The sequence below is a fragment of the Moschus berezovskii genome, chromosome 20, assembly GCF_049115385.1.
Source record: "Moschus berezovskii isolate FMDL1 chromosome 20, NW_MosBer_1.0, whole genome shotgun sequence".
Taxonomy (NCBI): domain Eukaryota; kingdom Metazoa; phylum Chordata; class Mammalia; order Artiodactyla; family Moschidae; genus Moschus; species Moschus berezovskii.
In genome coordinates, this window is record NC_142479.1 from 19,116,188 (window position 1) to 19,138,964 (window position 22,777).

At 41.9% G+C, this 22,777-nt stretch overlaps 1 protein-coding gene across 1 annotated transcript in view; it reads left to right on the top strand.

Moving 5' to 3' along the window:
- Positions 1-22,777, top strand: part of ANKFN1 (ankyrin repeat and fibronectin type III domain containing 1) — a 303,707-nt gene that overhangs the window by 266,128 nt on the left and 14,802 nt on the right. The window contains exons 16-18 of the mRNA XM_055399005.2: positions 1,321-1,489; positions 10,514-10,680; positions 18,102-18,315. Of these exons, the coding sequence (XP_055254980.2) occupies positions 1,321-1,489; positions 10,514-10,680; positions 18,102-18,315 (550 nt within the window). The remainder of the gene's footprint in view (positions 1-1,320; positions 1,490-10,513; positions 10,681-18,101; positions 18,316-22,777) is intronic.

Genomic DNA, 22,777 nt, shown 5'->3' on the forward strand with positions numbered 1-22,777 from the left:
CTAGCTCTTCCATGTTGACGTCTTCCAAAGCTCCCAGACCCCACTTTATTGTGGTCTGGTCAAACAAGGAAAAATTGGCTAACCCACCCTGAAAGACATCAGCTCTTAGCTTCAGGAGAGCATGAAGCAAGGGAAGTAAATAAATAAGTGTATAGTTAGATTTGCAAATGATTTCCTTAAGAACAGAAGATTACTGGGAATATAAATCTAGAGCAGTGGCCAAGGTTGTTCAGTGCTATCTTTCCACAAACAGGAAATTTGCTGTCAAAATCACTGTCCTGTCTAAGTCCAAATGTGCAAATCTTACCTCTACTAATAAGCAACTTTTAAAAAAGAAGCTGTTGGCATAGAAGACAGGAGTAAAGGTTTACTAGGCTCTGTCTATGAGCTACTATCATGCAGCATTAGATTCTCCTCTTTTTGATCTGCATTTACCATCTCACTCCACTCAACACACACAAATACACACAAAATAAGCCAAGTTTAGCCTGCAAACAGGGAGACTGTAACAGGAGTGACTGGCTCTCTTTAAATAACAGAGAGACAACCTGAACTGGCCTCTGACCCAAGGAGACAAGAGGACAGATTAAAGACTCCAAGAGTGTTCTTCCATTAGGGTACTACTCTGATTACAAGTCAATGTTGCAAAGCTAGTCCAAAACAGCTAACATTGAAAAAGAATAAATTGCACAAGATGCTATAAAGACACTAGGGGAGTTAACTGGATTATTCCAGGGGTGGCCATATACTCAGGAGGAGGGAAAAAAAAAAATGCCAGCTCAACTTCTGACAGTAGATACCATTAAAGGGTTTCTTGGGCTTAGCAGGTCTGAAGCAGCTCATATTTCACTGGTGACTCTTGGGCTACGCGGACATTGGGAGCAGGCTGCCCAACTGCCTAAGAGTACATACAAACTTTTTTTTTTCGGTACTTGTAAAATTTTCTCAGTCCTTGGCCAGAAACTACATTTTCCCCCCTTAACCAACTTAAATTGAAACTAGTGGATTTTTAATTCAATCCATTTTTGTTGCTTCATGTAATTATATTCATCATTTTGAAAAGCCCACAGAACGCAATCATTTTCTGCTTTTATAAGAAGCATAAATGTTGTTTTCAGAGTTTATGTGGAACATTACTGCTTTAAATCTTGATTTTATATAGCATTATTAAATGGACTGAACCCTAATATTTATGTTGTATAAAAATTCCAAGCTTAAAGTCATGTAATTTTGTTAGATGTTTTATGCCAGTTTGGTGTTGTTTATGTAAGTGCCATGTTGTAACTCTCCTATTTTTCCTCCGCGCGTGTCCCTCTGCAGGCAAGGAACTTCCGCCTCTACACACAGGAGGTGTTGGAAATGGGTCACAATGTGTCCTTTCTTCTCCTGCTCCCTGCCTCAGACGACGTCTGTACAGCCCCAGGACAGAATAATCCTTACACCCCACACTCAGGGTTTCTTAACCTCCCTCTTCAGATGTTTGAACTTGGTATAGTAGCTTGTTTCACCTAGAAATATTAACCCAGCCTCCTTATAATAAAATCACAAAGTTATATCTGTTCCCCCTTGTCCCAGTGGAGGGTCAATAAATCACATGATGGCTTTGGCAACAACCCTTCCTAGAACTGTGTACAAGTCTGAGAGAAAGCAAAGCTCCAAGACTATGTGCCTGAGCAATAATTACTGAAACTTAGCTAAGGCCCAATGGAGAGGAGGGACTTCGAAACAGAAAGTTCAGTTATCCGGCTGCAGTTCTTGCCTCCCCCTTGCTTTCCTAAAGCATGAATATAAGAACTGGTGTTTTCATGAAAAGCACTGCCCCTTCTCTTTCTTTTTTTCCCTCTCTCCCCTCTTCCTGCCCCCTCTTTCCTCCAACTGGGAAAAAAACTGAAATTAAAATGTAAAGTGTGTATCAATTTAAAGCAGAAAAAGGTCTGTAACTTTAAGTAGTGCTAACTTATTAAATAGACTCTAAATTTCTAACAGACCATTTGAAAAATTGACAGGGTCTCCCAGGATGCAATATTGTGATCATAATGTGGGATTCTCAATGGTAGAAGATCTCATCCTGACTTTCAAAAATGGGTAGCCTGGGCCCCGGGTTCTCTATTTTTACAGAGACCCCTGCTGCCCACTGAAAATGTGAATAGGGAGGCTTTGTCTCCTCCCCATGCTTCATCTTGTAACAGGCCAATAAGAGGCAATTAACAAGAGTTCCGTCAGTTCAAATGGACTGTAGGATTTGTGGGAGTGGAAGTGAATGGGTGGGTGAAATGAAGGCAGTCTCTCTTCAGATTGCTCCCCAGCTACCAGATTTAGAAAGAGACAAGGCAACTGCCTGATATTTCATTTTGAGACCCAGGCATCTGAATTTGAATTTATCTCTTGAAGATAAATGGATAAAGTCTCCCAGTTTCCCTTGCTCCAAGGAGTTTACATGCTCAAAAGCTGATGAACAGCGACTGTTATTTTCCAGAGGAGGGAGAGTTATTAAGAGAAGCCTGAATCAGATTTGCAGACTGAGACTCGAGGGTACTGGGTCCGCTACTGTGTGGCACTGGCCATCATTTAGCTTTCCTGTACCTTTTCTGTGCCACATGACTGATAATATTGGTCATACCACTCCCAAAATGCCTGAATGTGAATGTGACCATTTAATGAGTTCCCTATACAGTGAACATTTTTAGTCTATGATATAACTGCCCTGCTATTACAAAACATAGTTTGAGTCAAAGTATTTCAATTCAGGTCCACACATACACATCAGGTGTCTACTGTGGAGATTAAGGGATGAGTTAAGACAACGGCTCTGCCCTCAAGGGGCTTTTTAAGTGGTAGGAGTAAAATAAAGATACAAATTAAATCCTAAAATACGTATAGTGGGCTTAAATCTTTTAAGTATTAAGTGATACTGAAAAAAAGAAAGGAAAGCACGTTTTCTTAAAGAAGGTATCAGAAAGCCACCTTGCAGAGAGGATATTTGTTGTAGGTGTTAAAGAATGGATGGATGCTAAAAACAAGGATAATGAAATCTCTTTTGTCAAAGGGAGCAGAATGAGCAAAGACATAATAGAAGAACTCAGAAAGAATCAGGAAAAGAACAAGTGGTCCAGTTTAGCTGGATCTGAGACAGGACCTGAGGAACAGCAGACATAGACCTGTGTGGACAAGTTGCAGCCATACTGGGCAGTATTTTAAGAATCGGGCTGAGGAATGTGCTTAAGATGGACTGCAAGCAGGACTGGGGAGATGATTCAGAAGTTATAAGAATATTTTGACGTCACGGTAGAAACAAAGACAGAGGGAACAAGTGTCGATGCGAGAAGCGCGGGGAGGACCCGACAAGACTGGGCAGCTGCTTGAAAGGGGACAGGCAGAGCCAAAGACTTCTAAGCACCCCCTTGGTTTTTAGTGTCAAAGACTGTGAGGGTGTTGCTACCATTACCAGACATAATGGAACCAGAAAAGAAAGTGCTCTGGGGAAGAACATGATGCTTTTACTCTGCATATCTTGAGCTCAGTGATAAGGAGTCCACCTGCCAATGCAGGAGATGGAGTTTTGATCTCTGGGTCGGGAAGATTCCCCTGGAGTAGGAAATGGAAATGTGCTTCAGTATTCTTGCCTGGAAAATTCAATGGGCAGAGGAGCCTGGCGGGCTATAGTTCCTGGGGTCACAAAGAGTCAGACATGACTGAGCATGCACACATCTTGAGTCTGCAGGTGTTAATTCAACATCCAAGTGGACATATACAACTGGCAGTAGAAATGCAGGGGACAAAGTTGGTTACTAAACACGGAAATTTAGCCAGACTCTACTGATAACAGATGAAGCCATGAAAGTGAGTGGTTTCCCATGGATAAATAAATGATAGAGAAAAGAACTAAAGAAAATCCTTTATTGGAGAGAGAACTGAGAGCCCATTCTACATAAAAAGGCCACAGTGTTCCATGATTACAGGCAGAAATACACGAGGCTCATTTCTCAATGTTTCAGTGGCCTGGGTGGGAACAATCAATGATTTAGTATCAATCATATTAGTACACGACTCCCAAGACCCTGGAGAACCAAGCCCTGCAAGCATCCTATCTTTCTTTCTGCGAGGCTCCCACACTATTCTTGGGACAACCACACTTTATCCCACTGTTGTTACTCTCCATTCTACAATTTCCTCTCTTCACCCAATTCTTTATTAATTCATCTATAAATATTTATTAAGTAACCTACTATGTGCCCCTCTACCCAAGTGGCTAAGTGGTAAAGAATCCTCCTGCCAATGCAGGAGATGTGGGTTCAATCCCTGGGTCAGGAAGGTCCCCTGGAGAAGGAAATGGCAACCCACTCCAGTATTCTTGCCTGGGGAAATCCCATGGACAGAGGATACTAGCAGGCTATAGTCCATGGGGTCACAAAAGAGTCAGACACAACTTAGCGACTAAAACTTAGCAACTAAAACAACTATCATGTGCCAGGCATTATTCCAGGTACTGAAAAATCAATGAACAAACTCCTCATGGGGCTAATAATATTCCAGTGGGGGAGACAAATAGTAAACCAATCAACAAACATTAATATTGGAAACGTCAGACAGTAGTGAGAGCTGGAAACAAAAATCAATCAGGATAAAAGACTAGACTGAAGGGACGGGAACTGCACTTTTGTATAAGATGACAAGGGAAGGCCTCTCTGAAGAAGATAATTTGAGCGGAGATGAGAGGTTTCCATGAAATGAAAACAGCAAGTGCAAAGGCCTTACAGTGTGCTTGGCTGAGACATCAGTATAGATGGAATGTAGGTAAGCAAGAGCAACAAAGATAGGAAATGGTATCAGGTCAGCATCAGAAGATCATTCACGGCTTCATAGATCATAATAAGGACTTTGGATTTTATTTTAAGTGTGTTGGAAATCCAATGGAGATTTTCGAGTAGAATAACTTTTTAACATAAGCTTTAATATAAGTAACTTTTAATACAAGCTCTGCAGAATAGAGTAGTCCCATAGGATGTTCCTTCCTAGGATTACCGGTGGGGAGAGAGACCATCATACGGGAGGATGCTGTGAGACTCTATGAGCAGGGTTGAGCTGGGGCAAAGTGGTACAATCGGAGACCCACTGCCCCCCACAGTTGAGGGCTGATATCCCCAACCCTTTGCAGAGGAAGAGGACAGCACTCCTCTGCAGTTATAAAGTATGTGCCTGGGGGACAACAAGGGTCACTCTTCATGCTGCCCCAGAAACAAAAGGAAAAGCCCTTAGAAACGATCCTGAGATGTGGCCTCTTGAGGATTTGCCTATACTGAGGAGGTCACCCTGCCCTGACCCCGTGGGCAGTCACAACTGACTATAGGCCTATGAAGAGGAAAGTTGACTTTTATCGATTTCATTGACTCTATGACTTTGACTGACTCGATGAACAAGATTAAGAAACTGGGAAATTTTTTAAAACCACTTTGAAGCCTGGTATGCATTTTATACTTCAGTGTTTGGCTACATGCTTCATTCAACAGACATTTACTGAGTTTCCACTATATGCCAAGTACTATGCCAGGGCTGGACACATAGACATTAATAGGACACAGTCTGCCCACTGAAGCCTAGAACCCAGTGGGGGATATTATCTATACCAATATTCCCAATACAATGAAAATTCTTCTGTGAGAGGTCAGCTGCTGAATTTCAGAGGAAAAGCACCTAATCCTTTCTTACAGAGATAAGATTTAAGATAGACTTTGACGTATAAGTAAACATTCAGGAAAAAAATAAAGGTAGACCAGGAAAGGAAAATCATTGTAAGCAGAAGGAATAGCATGCACAAAGGTTTGGAGACCTAGCAAAATGCATCTCACTTAAGTACACTCTGAGTAGCTCATTGTGACAGATGCTTAAAGGCATCTGAGCAAGTGTGACAGGAGGCAAAACTAAAATTGAAAAAAGGAAAAATCACGAAGGGCTAAGCCACCCAAAAGCAGTTAGACTTTATTCTATAAGCAATAAGGAGTCATTAAAAATTTTTAAGAAAAAGAATAATATGGTATTACTGGGTTTTAACAACTCTGTGGATTGCAGGACAACAAGAAAAGGGCTGGGCCTAGAGGCAATGAGACAGTTAAGAGACCGGCCCAGGTAGAGACTGCCACAGCAGGGGACAGAAGAGAAGGCAGGGGCAAGAGGAATTTAGAAGTTAAAATCAATAGGACTTTGCGATTGATTTAATGTGGTTGAAGAGAAAGATGGAGGAGCCACGGAGTCTGAATAGGGTGCTGGAATGGATAACACTGCCATCTACCAAAACAGGAAACAAGAGGGGAGGAACAGGTTTGGGGGAGGGGAGAGATGATGAGTTAGTTCAGTTTGACAAATGATGAGTTTTGTTTGAGGTGCCTGTGGGATATCCAGGCATTGAGCCTAATGGAATCCAGGCCACAAGCTTAAAGAAATGGCACAGTCCCAACCCTCATTCCTAATGCCCATTTTTCATGATTTAGGATACCATTCCTGAATTCCAACTGTCAACTCGTTCACTGCCAGGAATCTTTAGAGAGGCATCTTATGCCCAGGCTCTTTCTGATACCTTGGCAGAGAACCATAGAACTAAAGTGACCCTAAGAGCTAATCTTATTGGTTCCTTAACTTCCAGACTAGGTAGGCTACATGGCCCAGACTGATAGGACTCTACTGAGTAAGAGAGCTTTAGGAAGAATATTCTAACCTCAATCCTGTTCTAATATTCAAACGACTAAATGCCCCATTCTTCCCAGGGGGACAGGGTAGGGATGTGAACAAAAATTCATTTTGCATCTGCTGTGCTACATGCTGTCTAGGCACTTTATTATTATGTTGCTTTATCCTCAGTTCAGTTCAGTTCAGTTCAGTCACTCAGTCGTGTCCGACTCTCCGCGACCCCATGAATCACAGCACGCCAGGCCTCCCTGTCCATCACCAACTCCCGGAGTACACTCAAACTCATGTCCACAGAGTCGGTGATGCCATCCAGCCATCTCATTCTCCGTCGTCCCCTTCTCCTCCCACCCCCAACCTTTCCCAGCATCAGAGTCTTTTCCAGTGAGTCAACTCGTCGCATGAGGTGGCCAAAGTATTGCAGTTTCAGCTTTAGCATCAGTCCCTCCAATGAACACCCAGGATTGATCTTCTTTAGAATGGACTGGTTGGATCTCCTTGCAGTATAAGGGACTCTCAAGAGTCTTCTCCAACACCACAGTTCATTATTATCCTTGTCTTAGATATAAAAAAATAAAAAAAACCTGAGTCTCCCTGGGGTTATATGCCCATTATGAAGGTAGTAAGTGGGAAGTATAATTCAAATCCAGTTCTGTCTTATACCTAAGCCTGAGTACTTTCCGCCCTACAGTACCCGTAATCTGACTTCCAGTGTCAGGGCTGACGGCATTTTAGTCTGTCACTATCTTATAAAGAAAAAAGACAGAGAAAACACCGCAGAAAATTAGTCTTCGTTTGTAAATTACTAACAAATCATGCGGTCTGGGATAATGCATTTTTGTATCCTTATACCATTTTGCCTGCAAAATGCATGTGATTCACATTAGGAAAAAAATTAGAAGCTTCCAGTCTATCCTCCCCTTCTCAGTGATGGCTACCAAATGTATCATTGCTAAACCACAAAAGACTATGTTAAAGTCACATTTGTTAAAGTGACATTAAAGGCTCCGATGAAAACCACTCGAGTAGGAGAGGGAAGCCCTGTCCTTGGCGGCAGAAGGTCCTCGGAGCTCACTGTGGCGGGCGGCGCGGCCGTGTGGGCGCTGCGAGACCACCCACTGGTCCGAGGCTCTGACCACAAAGAGACGCAGCAAGAGGGAGCTGTGGACACCCCGGCGTTCTAGAATTCAGATGGGACTGATAGCATTTCCTCTAAAGAAATCCTTCAGTGCCTCTATCTTCCAGTCATATTTTAGAAAGAAGGAAAAATAGATGATCTTTTTTTTTTTTTCTTTTGCAACTTGGTTTGGAAAGGCAGACTGTGAGACACTTCACTCTCTTCACTCTTCAGCCAAGAGAGGACATCTGTCAAGTACAAACAGGATATGATTCCTTCTTGAAAGGCATAAAGACACATTCAGGGAGCTACATGGGTCAAGAGTAAGCTGACTTTTTCCTGTAGAGCAGCCAGTAAATATCAGACTTGAAATATACCTTTTGAAAGAGGAAACTCAAACGCACCTTGAGGAAAGAGAGTAAGAGGGGAAAGGAGGCTTTGGAATAGAGGTCCGCTCTCTTCAGATCATGGCGTACATTTCGTTGTTCATTCAGGCAATGAACCGTAACTGAGAAGTCGGCTTCCCTGGTGCTCACATCATAGGATCTGCCTGCAGTGCAGGAGACCCAGGTTTGATCCCTGGGTCACAAAGATCCCCTGAAGAAGGGAATGGCAACCCACTCCAGTATTCTTGCCTGGAAAATCCCATGGACAAAGGAGCCTGGCAGGCTACAGCCCATGGGATTACAAAGAATCGGACATAGCTGAGCAACTAACACTTGACTTGAGAAGTTATAGTGTTCCAGGTTTTGAGGAAATAAAAATTAACAGGAGATATGGTTTTTGCCCTCAAAGAAATCAGTCCAGTAAACACATTATTACAATAAACCAGAATAAATGTCCTGGTGTATTTAATAACAAGTGGTCTAGGACCACAAAAGACAGAACTAGTTCTGCCTGGAGTAAAAGAGGTACCAGTTAAGATTTCATTGAGGAGAAGATATTTAACCTGAATATTCAAGTATTAGAAGAAGCTGACATGAAGGTATTGGCAGAGAAGGTACTGGAGGAGAAGGAAATGGCATGTTCACAAACATGGAAGTACAAAAACACTTGTAGTAGGCTCAGCTTGACCAAAGCATAGAGTCAATGCAGGCAGAGGGCGGAAGGCATGATAGAAGATATGACTGAAGATATATTAAAATCCTAGATCTCAAGGAGCTTGCTTTACTGTGATGTTGGGATTGTATCCTGAGTCAAGAAGGTGCTCTATAGAAGTGTATAATCAAGGGAAAGCTTGAAATGTAGATCATTTGGGAAGAGCTCAATTATTTGCATTTACTGAGATCAGTTCTTCTGTGTGTCAGACAAGGAAGTGTTAGAACAGAGGAAGTAGAAGGAGGGATCTAATACAAGACAGAAAGAAAAAAAAACCCAGAACCGTAACTACCTGAAATCAGAAACCACTTCTTGAACTAGTGCCCAGCTGGATTAAGGACAGGCCACTGGAGCCCTCACTCCGTTCTTCTCTACCCCTTCAATACAAGGAAATCCAAACCGAGCAGGTCACCCTTACCCTCACCTGAGTTTCATCCTGAGGGAAAATCAAGCAAGGAAGCAGGCAGTGGTAAGATGGGAATTGTAGGGTACACAACATCTCTCAATCTGCAGAGAAGCAGGGCTTCCTCAGTGAGGTGTGGAGATGACCAGACGCCCCGTTTTGAGGTAGTGTGGTTTTAGTTTCCCAAAATGGCCAGGTCCAGGTCTCCGGAATCAATAGCAAAGAGGCCTGAGGGCAGTAATTAGATGTTCTTCCTAGAATTCCTCACCAAAGAAGCCAGAATAAAAATGCTTCCACAGATCTGCTGGGTTATTACAGCCCTATTCCCGAAGCAGGAAGCACACTGATACAGGTCAGAGGTACACGGAGTGAGTGAGGTTCCTGGGAAGTGACTTTCCAAACTCAGCAATGGCCAGGAAGAGTCTGGTACTACGCAAGTCTGAATCAGAATGCTTGCCTCATCTTAGTGGACTCTGAAGTTATGGCATGTGAGCAGAGCCGATCAGAGAGGTGTGAAAAGTCTGACCACCTCAGGCTGCCTGCGTCAGGCTGGGACCCACACCCCTCTCTCCCTGCTCCACGGCAGAGATGAAGGTTAGGCTCTCTCCACTGGCTTCTAGCCCGTTATCCTTTAAGAGAAGAAGGGGAAGACAAAAGTGGTCTGCACCAGCATCTTTCCAGAGGAGCTGAGGAGTGGAGAGGCAGGAGAAGAATCAAAACTCATCATACTAGGTCCTTAGGAAGTTTTCCAGCCAGACAAAACACAAAATACACCCTGAGAAAAACACGTCTTTTATCTTCTGGGACTTCTGGCCTTGGAAAGGAACATACAAGATACACACTAGAAATCAGACATGGCAATCAAAACTGGGTTTCAAATAGATACTTGCCTTTTTTTTTTCTCTTTAAATTGGTAAGCAAACTTATTTTCCCAGTAGTAGCCCAACTTTAGGGGCTGAACATAAACTGCAGCTTTAGCCAACTCCACTTCCCCATACCCTACCAGGACTTGGTAAACCTTAAAAGGGAATACTGTCTGACTAAAGCCAGACAACTGGCCCCTTAAGAGCACATTTATAATTTATTTATGGCCTAATATTTTCCAATGATAGGATTAATAAATCATGTTTTCATTCAGCTTGTTTTCTCTGAGGTATGAATTTCTCTATTTTGATACCAGATCTTAACATGTTTTATTTTGCTTGTCCATTTTCCAGTTCATTTTTGCAGCTACAGGGAGAAATTTATTAGTCTGTATTGCCGCCTTTCTGCTGTTGTGGAGCTGGATTCTCTGAATACCCAACAGTCCCTGAGGGAAGCAATCTCAGACAGCGAAGTTGCAGCTGCCAAACAAAGACACCAGCAAGTTTTAGATTTCATTCAGGTAACAGTTTGTTTTATCTGAGTTAGAAGGAAGAAGGAAGGGACAGGGTGGTGAGGATGAGAACCAAGCATGGGAAAGAACAGCAGTCTGGGCGAAAGACCATTATGTGCAAATAGACTGTTGATTTGGTTAAAATGCGGAACTCGGGGGAAATACGAGTTTTTAAACAAAGGCTTAAGAAAAAGCTACAGATAAATCAGTGTTAATAAGAGCTCTATCGGCCCCGTGGTGGGTAGCTGTTGTCTCCCACATTGAAGAGAAAAACAACTGCCAGAAGAAGTAGAGATCAGCATATTAGTACCCAGTAGCCCAATGATAATTCCAACAGAAGGAAAAACTGTTTTAATCAATTCAATATCACAGAGAAAAAGAACAGAATGATTCATCCATTTATGTAAACTCAAATTCAGGACATAAGATTTCTCATTCTTTGGACTTCTTTCTGGCAGAACTGACATTTTAATGCATAGCTATAAAGGCTTAAAAATGTGTGAGCCCTATGGTGACGTCTCAGGGTCTTGAGACAGTGGGACGGAGAAATCATCAAGAGAATTTGGATCTGGTCTGAAAGTGCCCCTAAATCCCTTGGACAAATCTTATGATCTTTATGGCTGTGCGTGCGTGCACACTAAGTCGCCTCAGCGGTGTCCAACTCTGTGCAACCCTATGGACTATAGCCTGCCAAGCTCCTCTGTCCATGGGATTCTCCAGGCAAGAGTACTGCAGTGGGTTGCCATGGGATCTTCTCCAGGGGATCTTCCTGACTCAGGGATTGAACCTATGTCTATTACATCTCCTGCACTGGCAGACAAGTTCTTTACAACTAGCACCACCTGGGAAGCCCTTTTATGCCTGCTGCTGCTGCTGCTAAGTCGCTTCAGTTGTGTCCAACTCTGTGCGACCCCATAGACTGCAGTATAACCCAATTCACAAAATAAATGCACAGTTCCCTCTTAACCTCAGGGGATACATCTCAAGACTGGATGACTTAAACTGGAGATAGTACCTAACCCTGGATATACTATTTTTCCCTATACGTACATACCTATGCTAAGTTTAATTTATAAATCAGGCACAGTAAGAGGTTAGCAACAATAATAAAATAGAACACTTATAACAATATATTGTAACAAAATTATGTGAATGTCCTATCTCTCAAAATAGCTTATTGTAAAAATTGAATGTCTTTTTTCCATCTTAACTAAGCACTGTGTACTGTGTACTTAACTAAGCACTGTGTACTGTGGCCATGACTTTTGCGATCTGAGGTACAACAGCAAAACTACTAGGAATTTCTTTTTCCTTTTCCACAATTTCATGGAATGAAGATTCATTCTTATCATAGATCTTAGCAATTTCATCATACAGGTTTTTTTCCCTTACCTTATTAAGTATAGGACTTTCAACTGTTCAATCAAAGAAAGCCCTTTGTAGCTTCTCTTTGTCATAACCAAACTGCCAGCATCACTACTCTTGCACTTTGGGGCCATTATTAATTAAATAAGGGTTACTTGAACACAAGAATTATGATACCACAGCAATCTGATAACCAAGGTGGCTACTAAGTGACTTAACAGGTGGGATACACTGGATAGAGGGATGATTCACGTCCTGGGCAGGCTGGGCAGGATGACAGGAGATTTGATCCCGCTATTCAGAACACTGGCAACTTAAAATTTATGAACTGTTTACTTCTGGAATCTTCCATTTAATATTCTCAGACCTCAGTTGACCAATGGTTACTGAGACTGCAGAAAGCAAACCATGAATAAGAGGGGGCTTGTGTAACAGCAATAGCCCCATCATGGCCACCACTCTGACATATACTCAGGTCAATCTGATAAATGTAACACTTGTTGGACACAAGCGTCAGGCACTGTAGGGGAGATACAAAGTTGAATTACACGTGGTCCTTGAGCTTCGTTTAAAACTCATCAGGGTGAACAAGAAATGTGTATAAATACTATCCGTAAAAATGATTCAGGCGCCAAATTTGTTGCCTTGTCACTCAGTCACATCCGACTCTTAGTGACCCCATCAACTGTAGCCCACAAGGCTCCCCAGTCCATGGGATTTTCCAGGCAAGAATACTGGAGTGGGTTGCCATTTCCTTCTGCAAATCACCAAAAGAGAAATATAAAAAAATAAAGTAAAAATGTTTTGTGTCTCACAAAGAAGTAAAAATGTACTTACATTTGTGGGCATTAAAAAAAAAAATGCCTTAGAGGATGTAACTGATATCTGAGCTGGGCCGGGTGGATGGAATAGGTCAGTCTACAGTGAGGAGAAACAGAATGAGGAGCTGCCAAAGAAAAAGTATAAACAGATGAGGGAGAAAGAGCAGAAAAATCGTAGCTGGGGAATGCTGTATAATCAAGATTAGTCTGGCCATAAACTGAGTAAAGGACAATAGTGAAAAATTAGGTAAGGATGAAAGTAGCAATGAAACCAGATCACATGAGGCTTTATTAGAGACCACAGTAAGAAATTTGTACTTGATGCTGTAAGGCCATAGGTACCCAGCCAAAGTGTTGGAGAAAGTCAGTAATAGAATCTCACAGATGTTTAAGATAGAGTCGAGCAGCGGAGGATATTCCTCCCACTCGCATTGGTGTGGCCACACTGGTTGTTCACAGTAAGCACTCAGTTCAGTTCAGTCTCTCAGTCGTGTCCGACTCTTTGCGACCCCATGAATCGTAGCACGCCAGGCCTCCCTGTCCGTCACCAACTCCCGCACTCATTCTCATTGGCTACTAAATAATTTGCATGTCATTCCTAGACTTAAGGAGAAGACTGAAGGCAAGGAAACCAGATATAAAGCTATTACACAACCCTCCAAGCAAGTAGTGAGGACCTAAGATGAGAAAATGCTGTGAACTTTGGGCAAATAAAGTTCTCTCAATCTCCTCATCTGTAAAATAGGGATGATAATGGTAGGACTAGCTTTCAGTGTCACTGAGAGAATTCAATATGATAATACATATAACGATTTCACTGAAGTGCCTGCACATAATAAGTATGCAATAAATTATACATTCATTCATTAATAAGAAGGGAAAATACTTTAAAACATGATATGCAAGATTGGGGGTTTATTAAGTACTCATGAAGAAGATACTGTAATATGCTTGCAAAGTGTGAGCCAGACAAGTCCTATCCTACTTCTCTCATCCTAAATGAGATATTTTAGGTGACCTCTTAGACTAAAAAAATAAACCTTTCAAGGACTTACTTGCTTTCTTGACCTGAAAGCACACTATTTAAAAATTAAAAACATTTACATCATTTATTTTATTTCTAGTAAAAATTAAATACTGACGGGGAAGCGGGTGGGACAAAGAAGAAAGAAGCAGGAGGAGGATATGAAAGATTGGCATATTTTTTGAACCTAATGGAAGGGATAGGGGAGCATAGTAAGAAGAAGAATGACCAGAATTCAGTTAGCATACATTTTGAGTCCAGCATCTTCCACTGATAAACCTTGGACTATTGGACAATTCATTTGATCCAAGGGCCTCAATTGTAAGAATTGGACTGGATGACTTCTTAAGCACCGAGCTGGCTCTAACATTTCATGACTTCTTTAACAGCCATAAATAGTTTTATAGAACCTAACTTTACCTTAGGTTCTATTTCCACTTTATTCCAACTAAGGCTCCCCTGAATCCATTATGTTCAACCAAGAACACTGACTTTCTTTAGCCTGTCACACACTCCAAGAGTCCCTGGCTCCATTCTTTCTTCCAGATGACAGTCCTCACCCCTTTCTTTCTCACCTAGTCTATGGCTCCGCTGCTTTCTTCTCTTTCCTTTTCAGCACACCATTAAGAGGGATGGATGAAGGCAAGCGAGGCCAGGAATTCTTTAAAGTTCTAGCCTGCTCTGGTTTCTAAAGCAGGTAACTTGAGAGCCCCCTCTACATACTCTCCAGCTAGCCAGCCAGGTAAACGGAGACTTGGATGAAAGCCAGTTCTCCAAGAGTTCAAGAAAGCACTTCTTGGTCAGGCTAAAACCAGACCATCTTGCATCCACAGCCTTCAGTGGATTGCCTTGCTCCATCCAACATGGATAATTTCACTGACTAGAGTTAATGCAGGATCATCTCTCTCCTTAACGAGACTGAGCTTCTCAGTCTCTCCTGCTCAGAATGAAAACCAGCTGCAGCCATTCACCCACTGGCATCCACCGCCCAGTCCACCACACACCATAATCGGCAGAGGCAAGTGCCAGCTGTGGGAGCATTTGTGTGATTCCAGATCTAAGACAGTGTTGAAGGCACTACACAAACCAAACATTGTAAAGAGCAAGGGAGTCTATGTAAATACAGTTGGGAAAAGAAGCCAAGGAGTGCAGCCAGAGAGGAAGGGCTGGGCCGGGGGAGGTGTAGAAAATCATAGATAAGGTATACAGCCTTTACAGACAACACATGCGGCAGAAATGTCAGAGTGTGGAGACTTGGCACTGGGCATATTTGGAGCTGCTAAAGCCGAAAGGGCAATTAGGCTATAATTTATATACTGGAATGCTTCAAATGCGCCTAAGCTGTAATAGAAACACAGCTCATTAAATATAGCCAATCTATCATCCCCTCAAGCACCTTGTAACTGTGCTGTGAGAAAACCAATCACCTTTACATTTTAATAAAAATATTATCTTGCCTGCGTACAGAGAAAGGAGTGTAATTTATGGGATGAAAACCAAAATTTTTAGAGGGCAAAGTGAGAAATGGATGCAAAACTTTTAACCAACAGACCTAGTGAGTTCATGGTCTTTCTTTCTTAAAAACATGTCAGCAAGTCTTTAGAAGTTGTATTTGGACCTTAAAATCAAGGGGATTATGTTGTCAGTTATTTTTAGATCAACAGTATAAGGTAAAATGAGTGAAAATTGTGCTTCTTTTAGAGCTACTTAGCTAAGTCCGTTAAAGTCAGTCCGTAGGTTTCCCTCCACCTATGTTTCTGATTTCTCTTCAGTTAACACCTCTTCACTTCATCACTGAGAAAAGAAATAAACACTGTCTCTACACGTAAGTTTTAAAATTTTTATACTAAATCTCACTATCCATCCTCAGTAGTAAGGCTAAAACAACCTATCCAAAGAGAACAAGTGGAGAACAAGTTATTAATAATTGTATTCATTTCTTAAGGCTGCTGCAAGAAATTGCCACAAACTGAGTGGCTTAAACAATAGGAATTTATTCTCTCACAGTTCTAAAGGTCAGAAATCTAAAGTCAAGGTGTCGGCAGAGCCACACTCCCTCTGGAGAGGGGGAGAATCTTTCCTTGGCTTCCTCCGGCTCCTGGTGCCCATTGGCAGCCCTTGACTTTGGGCTGCCTCAATTCAATCTCTGCTTCTGTGGTCACACAGCCTCCTCTTCTGTCGGCCACATCCCCGTCTGCCTCACTCTCATGAGAATGTCTTCATGCAGACATTCGCCACTGGAATCAAGGCCCACCTGGATAATCTGGGATAGAATCCTCCCGTCAAAATCCTTACCAACCACATCTTTTGCCATAAAAGGCAACATTCACTCTTTTATCATAGTAATACAGGTTCCAGGGATTAGGATGTAGACATATATTTTGGGAGGTCACATTCCGTCCACTTCAGTAACCGTGGTTGTTATTGTAACAACTGAAAATTTTATAAGAATGTACAGCTTACAGTGTGCACTCACCTACATCATCTTACTTAATCCTCGTAATAATTCTGTTCAAGGACAGAGATCTAAGATATTCGATAACCATTCACTCATACCTTCATTGGCTGAACAATCATTTACTGAGTACCTATTCTTTGCACAGCCAAGAGTAAAAGGTACAGAAGCACAGTACCTGCCTTGGCAGGACCTCTGAAAGCTGTCCATAGTCATGCAGTGGCTCACTTTGAGATGAGAGTATGCTGCATGAGGCGGGATCAATAAAAGCTAGCTGAGGAAGCAACAATCTCATTAAGAAAATTTGTCCAAGCGTTAAATGGAACTTCCACTTTATTTACCCCTTGAACTTCAGATTTTTCCCTATATAATGTTCAGTGGGCCTGCCACTGTTGAACCTTCAGCCCAACTCACTGGCTGACAAAGCCTGAAGCTCAATTTCCTGCTTTCATTAACAACACTAAAAACTCTGCCCAGTTCTGTCACTCCAGGATAGAACATTACCAGAAAGCAAGGGAAAACGGCAGCCAACCATGCAGTTCCATTCATTAGTTCACTCAGACTTGCCTGTCACTCTGGACTGCCACCGTTTCAGAAGCTACTCTGTGTTTATTGGGAGCGTCTGGTTTGTGGATATTCTTTGAAGAGTATTCTTTAAGTACAGATTAAGACTCTAAAAATTGAAATTTGAAAATACAACAGAACATTAGATAGTCGCTTCTATAATCAGAGACACCTTAACTGTGTAGTATTCATACAATAAACATCTTCTAGCTGGAAACTGAGTGACACCAACTTTCTAAGGGTTCTTCAAAAATAAATCATGAAGTGTCAGAGCTGGAGGAGACCTTAGACATCATCCAGCCCAGCCTCTTCTCTTCACAGCGAGGTAAATGGGTCAGAAGTTAATGGCTTGCTCAAGGCACCCAGTGAAATTAGATGCAAAGCTGTTTATTCCAGTAATGCTTTACTAGTTCACACAGGACTAAAAGTACATTTCTTTCTCCACCTGTTCTGAAATTCAGACTTTATCATATGCCTTCCCCATAAATCCTAATGAGGAATATTTCATTACATGCTGAGAATAACACTTTACATGTGTGAGAAATGTACCCTGCAGTTTTACAAAGCACCTTCAAATTTATCATTTCACCCAATCATCACAGCAGTCCTGTGGCGTATAAAAGAAATATTTTGTCCACATTTCACAAATAAGGCAACTAAGGCTCAAAGGGGTCAAGTGATTTGCCAAAGGTTGTTATAGAACCAATAAGTTTCGGATCCCAGCTGGAATCCAAGTCTTTCACTATTTGCCTTAAATGAAATAGCCTCTTGGGTAAAAAACATGCAAGACACAAAAGGTTATAAAAACGAGGTATTTTCTGGTTTAGTAAATCTATGTTGAAAATATTTCACCCATGCTCAAGACCAAATCTGTAGAAAATGTACCATGTTGGACCCTCAGGGAAACGTGACACCTTTTTAAACCTGCTCACTAATTCAATGCATGCATGTACGCTAAGCTGTTTCAGTCATGTCCAGCTCTTTGCGACTGCGCAGGCTGTAGCCTGCCAGACTTCCCTGTCCATGGAGATTCTCCAGGCAAGATCATTGGAGTGGGTTGCCATGCCCTACTCCAAGGGATCTTCCTGACCCAAGGATCGATTCCGCATCTCTTTCTGTCTCCTGCATTGGCAGGCAGGTTCTTTACCACTAGCATCACCGGGGAAGCTAATTCAATGTCTTTTACCATTTTCTTCCAAAGCAAATAGATGAAGTTTGGCGTGAAATGAGGTGGATCATGGATGCTCTACATTATGCAAGATACAAGCAACCAGTCTCTGGCTTATCGATCACTAAGCTGATAGATCCTTCGGATGAGCAGAACCTAAAGAAGATCAATTCTACATCATCACATATAGACTGTCTTCCATCACCATCACCATCCCCAGAGATGCAGAGAAGAAAGGCAGTGAGTGGTAAGCAATAAGATCCAAAATTCTGTGTTTCAGTCACCAGATGCTTGGTCCTAATCTCCACTGATGAGGTTTGTGCTGAGTCATTAGACTCAGCAAGCAGTAGAAAACACTGCTCAGCAGCAAGAGTCTAGAAGCATAGAGGAAGCAAAATGAGAACGGGGAGGGTAGGAAGCTCGGGCAATGACCTGAGATCATATCCAGTTAGGAGTGGAGAAGATTCAGTCCACTTCTAGTTCAAGCTTCCAATATACAAAAGGAATTTGACCAAAACCAGGGAGTAAAGAAAACAGGCCCAGTCTCCAGTAAATAGGGACTGACAGGAATGAGGCAGGAAGGAGGTCCTAGCCTGGGTAAGAGTTCCAGGCAAACTTCCCACCAACATCGCACCAATGTCCTGGGGTGAAGATGGGAAAGCAAGAAACCTTGGGTAAACTAGAATCCTGAGCCTGAGGCCAAATAAACAGGTTGGTCTCATCATGGATACAACAATCTGGAGACAACTTACAGACAAGCTGGAGGAGATGCCTAGCAGGCCACCTCCACTCTTGGGAATTAAATTCGACTTTATATGGCAAGTACTAACTGAAAAAAACATAGTTAACACAAACTTCTGCAAAACCCTTTTATACTTATAAACAGAGAGAAAACATACCAGTCAAAGGCAATATAATGAATACTCTCACCTAGAACATGTTGAAAATAATGCCATTTTTCTAATCAATTTAAAAAATGGTATTCAAAGTATCTTTATTCTATATCTTATAAGAGCTAATTTTATGTGTTCTACAATGATAATAATTGATATTTTTAATAAACAGTTCTAAAATGTGAACTGTCCCATAGGGGGCAGCATGGTGTAGCAGAAAGAGCCTGGCCTTAGAAATCAAAGACCTGGATTCAAATTCCAGCTTTGCTTTGTTAGCTGTACGCACTTGAACAGATTACTACAACTAAGTCTGTTTCTTTGTATGTAAAATGAGAATAATACTATAAACACCTTGAAAAGTTATTTGTGAATAAGAATCTATGTCGGAAGTTCACAGAACATAATAGACAATAAACTGTAATATAGTATTTGATGTTATTTTTATTTCAGAAAACTTTTCCATAACCTTTTCTATAAGTAAGTTTATGGACATTCTAAAAACTTCAGTGTCTAAAAAGCAAAACTTGGCAAGTATAAGAACTTGAGAGACAGCTTATTTATATTACCAAAGGGTTCTATCATTTAACAAATAATTCAACAAAATAATTAGGTAGGTTGTTATAGATTCCCAGTAAGCTCAGGATACAAATGAAACACTATCCCTACCAGAAGCTAATTAATGGGGGAGACATTCACATTACAGACAATTTCATACTAACTGCGTATATGCTGCTGACATAATGAGGGTATGCACAGTGTGCTATAGCATCTAATGGAGGTGTTAACCGGGAACTCATCAGATCAGAGAGAGCTTCCTGGAGGAGGCGACAGAGTCAAGCACTGAAGGATAAACAGAATTTGAACTGAAAAAGAGGAAAGCATTATACGCGGAGAAGGCGGAATGTGCAGGTGTGTTGTAGCTCAGGGAACTGCAAGCAGTCTGGCTGAACTCAGGATCTAAGGATATTATCCTTTTTTCCTTTTTTTCATTTAAAAAGCATTTATTGGTCACCCACTCTGTTCCAGGCGCTCTTCAAGGTAACAAGGAGATAGTGATAAACAAAGCCAAGTCTGTGCTCCCATAGAGCTGACATTCTAGGATGACAATGAATATAGAAACAAGATGATTTCAGATAGTGAAAATTCCAAAGTATACTACAAAACAGCAATTAAGGTGGCTAGGAAGAGTGCTGAATTCACTAGGATAAACAGCAGAGACCTGTCTGTGAAGGTTACATTTAAACCAGGCCAAAAAAAAGGATCCAGTTATGCAAAGATCTGGAGTCAGAATATCCCAAGCAGCAAAACAGCAAAAGGCCCTGAGGTGAGCGAGGGGTGAAAGATGGCCACAGTCTCTGGAGCAGATTGAACAAAGGGGCTGGTGAGGAGAGCAGGGGTACAGAGAAAGGCAAGGAGCAGGTCAGGCAGAGCATCCAAGGAAGCTGGAATTTTATTCTACTTGTGATGGAAAGCCATTGAAAGCTTTTAAGCAAGGATTGATATAATCTGAATTATTCTTTAGAATCAAATCTGTCTGTTGCTTGAAGAGACCAATGTTGGAAACAGGGAGATCAATCAGGAAGCTGTTATCAAAGGAGACAGCAAGGTTTCTGGCATTAGGACATGATGATGTCATTTACCAAAAAACAGATGGACAGGAGGAGAAAAAGTTTGAGCAAATGGGTTTGGTGAATGTAGGTTAGTTTTAGGGCATTCCATGCAAAAAGAAACATTCAAAAGCAAACAGGATACATGGGGTGTGGAGTTCAGAAAAGATAAATGAACTAATAATATAGACTGAATAATTGTTGACACATGAGTGCTTGCTATTCCCCATGAATATGCTTGACATTCCCTAGAGAGAGTAGGCAGAGGAAGAGAGAAGGAAAGATGTCTGTGGGACAGAACAGCAAAACTTCTTAAACTGAAAAGTAAAGACGAGAGGAAGAAGATAAAGAGAGCAGTGTCACAAAAATTAAAACATGTCAAATCATGGTTCAGTTCAGTTCAGTTCAGTCGCTCAGTCGTGTCCAACTCTTTGCGACCCCATGAATCACAGCACGCCAGGCCTCCCTGTCCATCACCAACTCCCGGAGTTACACAAACTCATGTCCATCGAGTCGGTGATGCCATCCAGCCATCTCATTCTCTGTCGTCCCCATCTCCTCCCACCCCCAATCCTTCCTAGCATCAGACTCTTCCAGTGAGTCAAGGTAGAAAAGGTTAAATAAAACTGAACAGCTTCTATTGTTTTGTTTCATCTTTTCAACAAGAAAGTCATCAGTAACCTTGATGACAGCAGTTTGAGAAGAAAAGGAGACAGAAACTGAATAGAAATCGATCAGGGAGTAACCGGAGGTTAAAAAATGGGATCAGTAAGGATACACTTTTCAGAATCTTGTAGCTGGGGAGGTGTGAGCTTGAAAGAGCATGTTTACGAGGCAGGACAGATATACCCTCGGTTGTTTCCCAATTCACATAACTCTACAAACAACTCTTCAGTTCCACTCCCACCTTCACAGCCGTTGTCTGTCCCCTCTGCTCACAGAACTTTCTCAGTGTTTAATCTTCTCTTAGCCACAGGCTCCTAAGTAGGTCCCCCTGGCTGTATGCGGGTGGCCTCTCCTGTGCCACGTAAGTGCCAAATTCTCACGTTGCCCAGATGACGGGTTACACACACTCCCTGCTGGGAAGATCTGGCCAATTACACTTGGATTTTATTATTAACTTAAAATGTGAGCGATCATCATTCTGTTTCTTAAAATATAACTCTCTCTTGGGTCCATTTATTTCTCTGAAGCCAAGATTCCATGGGCTGTGAAGCACAAAGATGTGGAGGGCAGCAAATGAAAAATGGAGCCCAGTGACAGGGAAACTGTTGGGAACGGGGAGAAACATTTAGCATCCCCTCACAAAACTAGAAGCATTTCAGAGCAATGAAATCTGCACCTGCGTACTCTGTCCTCTCCCCTAGTGTGACTATTTTTAATTGCTTGGAAACCATTTATGAAAAGGGGAAAATCCAATCTAGAGGTACATCCCCTCTGGGTTGCTCATAGGCCAAAGTTTACAACACAGGTCCATTCAGTATGAGCAGAGGTCACCTAATTTCTGAGAAGTCTGCTGGGAATGCAAAGCCTGTCACAAGCCTAGACTCTGGTACCAGCCCAAGATTCCTTTTGAAGGCTGTGGAGTACCTTGAATCGGTTTGTGTGTGTATATGTGTATGTGGTTGGACGGGCAGGGTGGGAGGGCAGTGGAACTCTTTTACTTCCCATTTCTGTGTGGTTTTCAGACACAAAGTACAACTCCTCTGAGTCAATTAAAATTAAGCATCTCCCAAAGACCCAAGGGGGAAAGTTGGCTCCTAGCAAAGGCAGCACAAGGCAGAGGGTGGAATGACTGGTCCATGGCTAGGTATTTTCTCTGCCACTCCCCTTCTGTGGGTATAGTGGTCACAGACAGCAGCAATTTTTCTTTTTTTTCCGATACTATTTCTCCTAGTGATGCATGGGTGGGGCAACAAAGGGGAGGAGCGGCGTTGTTTCCTTTAGACGCATGTGAAAGTTACCCTGGTCTTCCAATGTAACTCTTCCTAGTAAGAGTTTCCCAGATGAAGTTAAGATTAAGAACACTGTGGCATAAACAGCTCAAAAAAAAAAAAAAATTAACAGGAATCTGAAGCTGGGAAATTAGAAGGTGAACAAACCCCTGAGCTTCTACCCAAGGCTTAATGATTTATTAAAATTCTTTGCTTCTAAATCTACATCTAAATTCTACTCAAATACAGTGGAAATAAATTCAACGAAGCACACA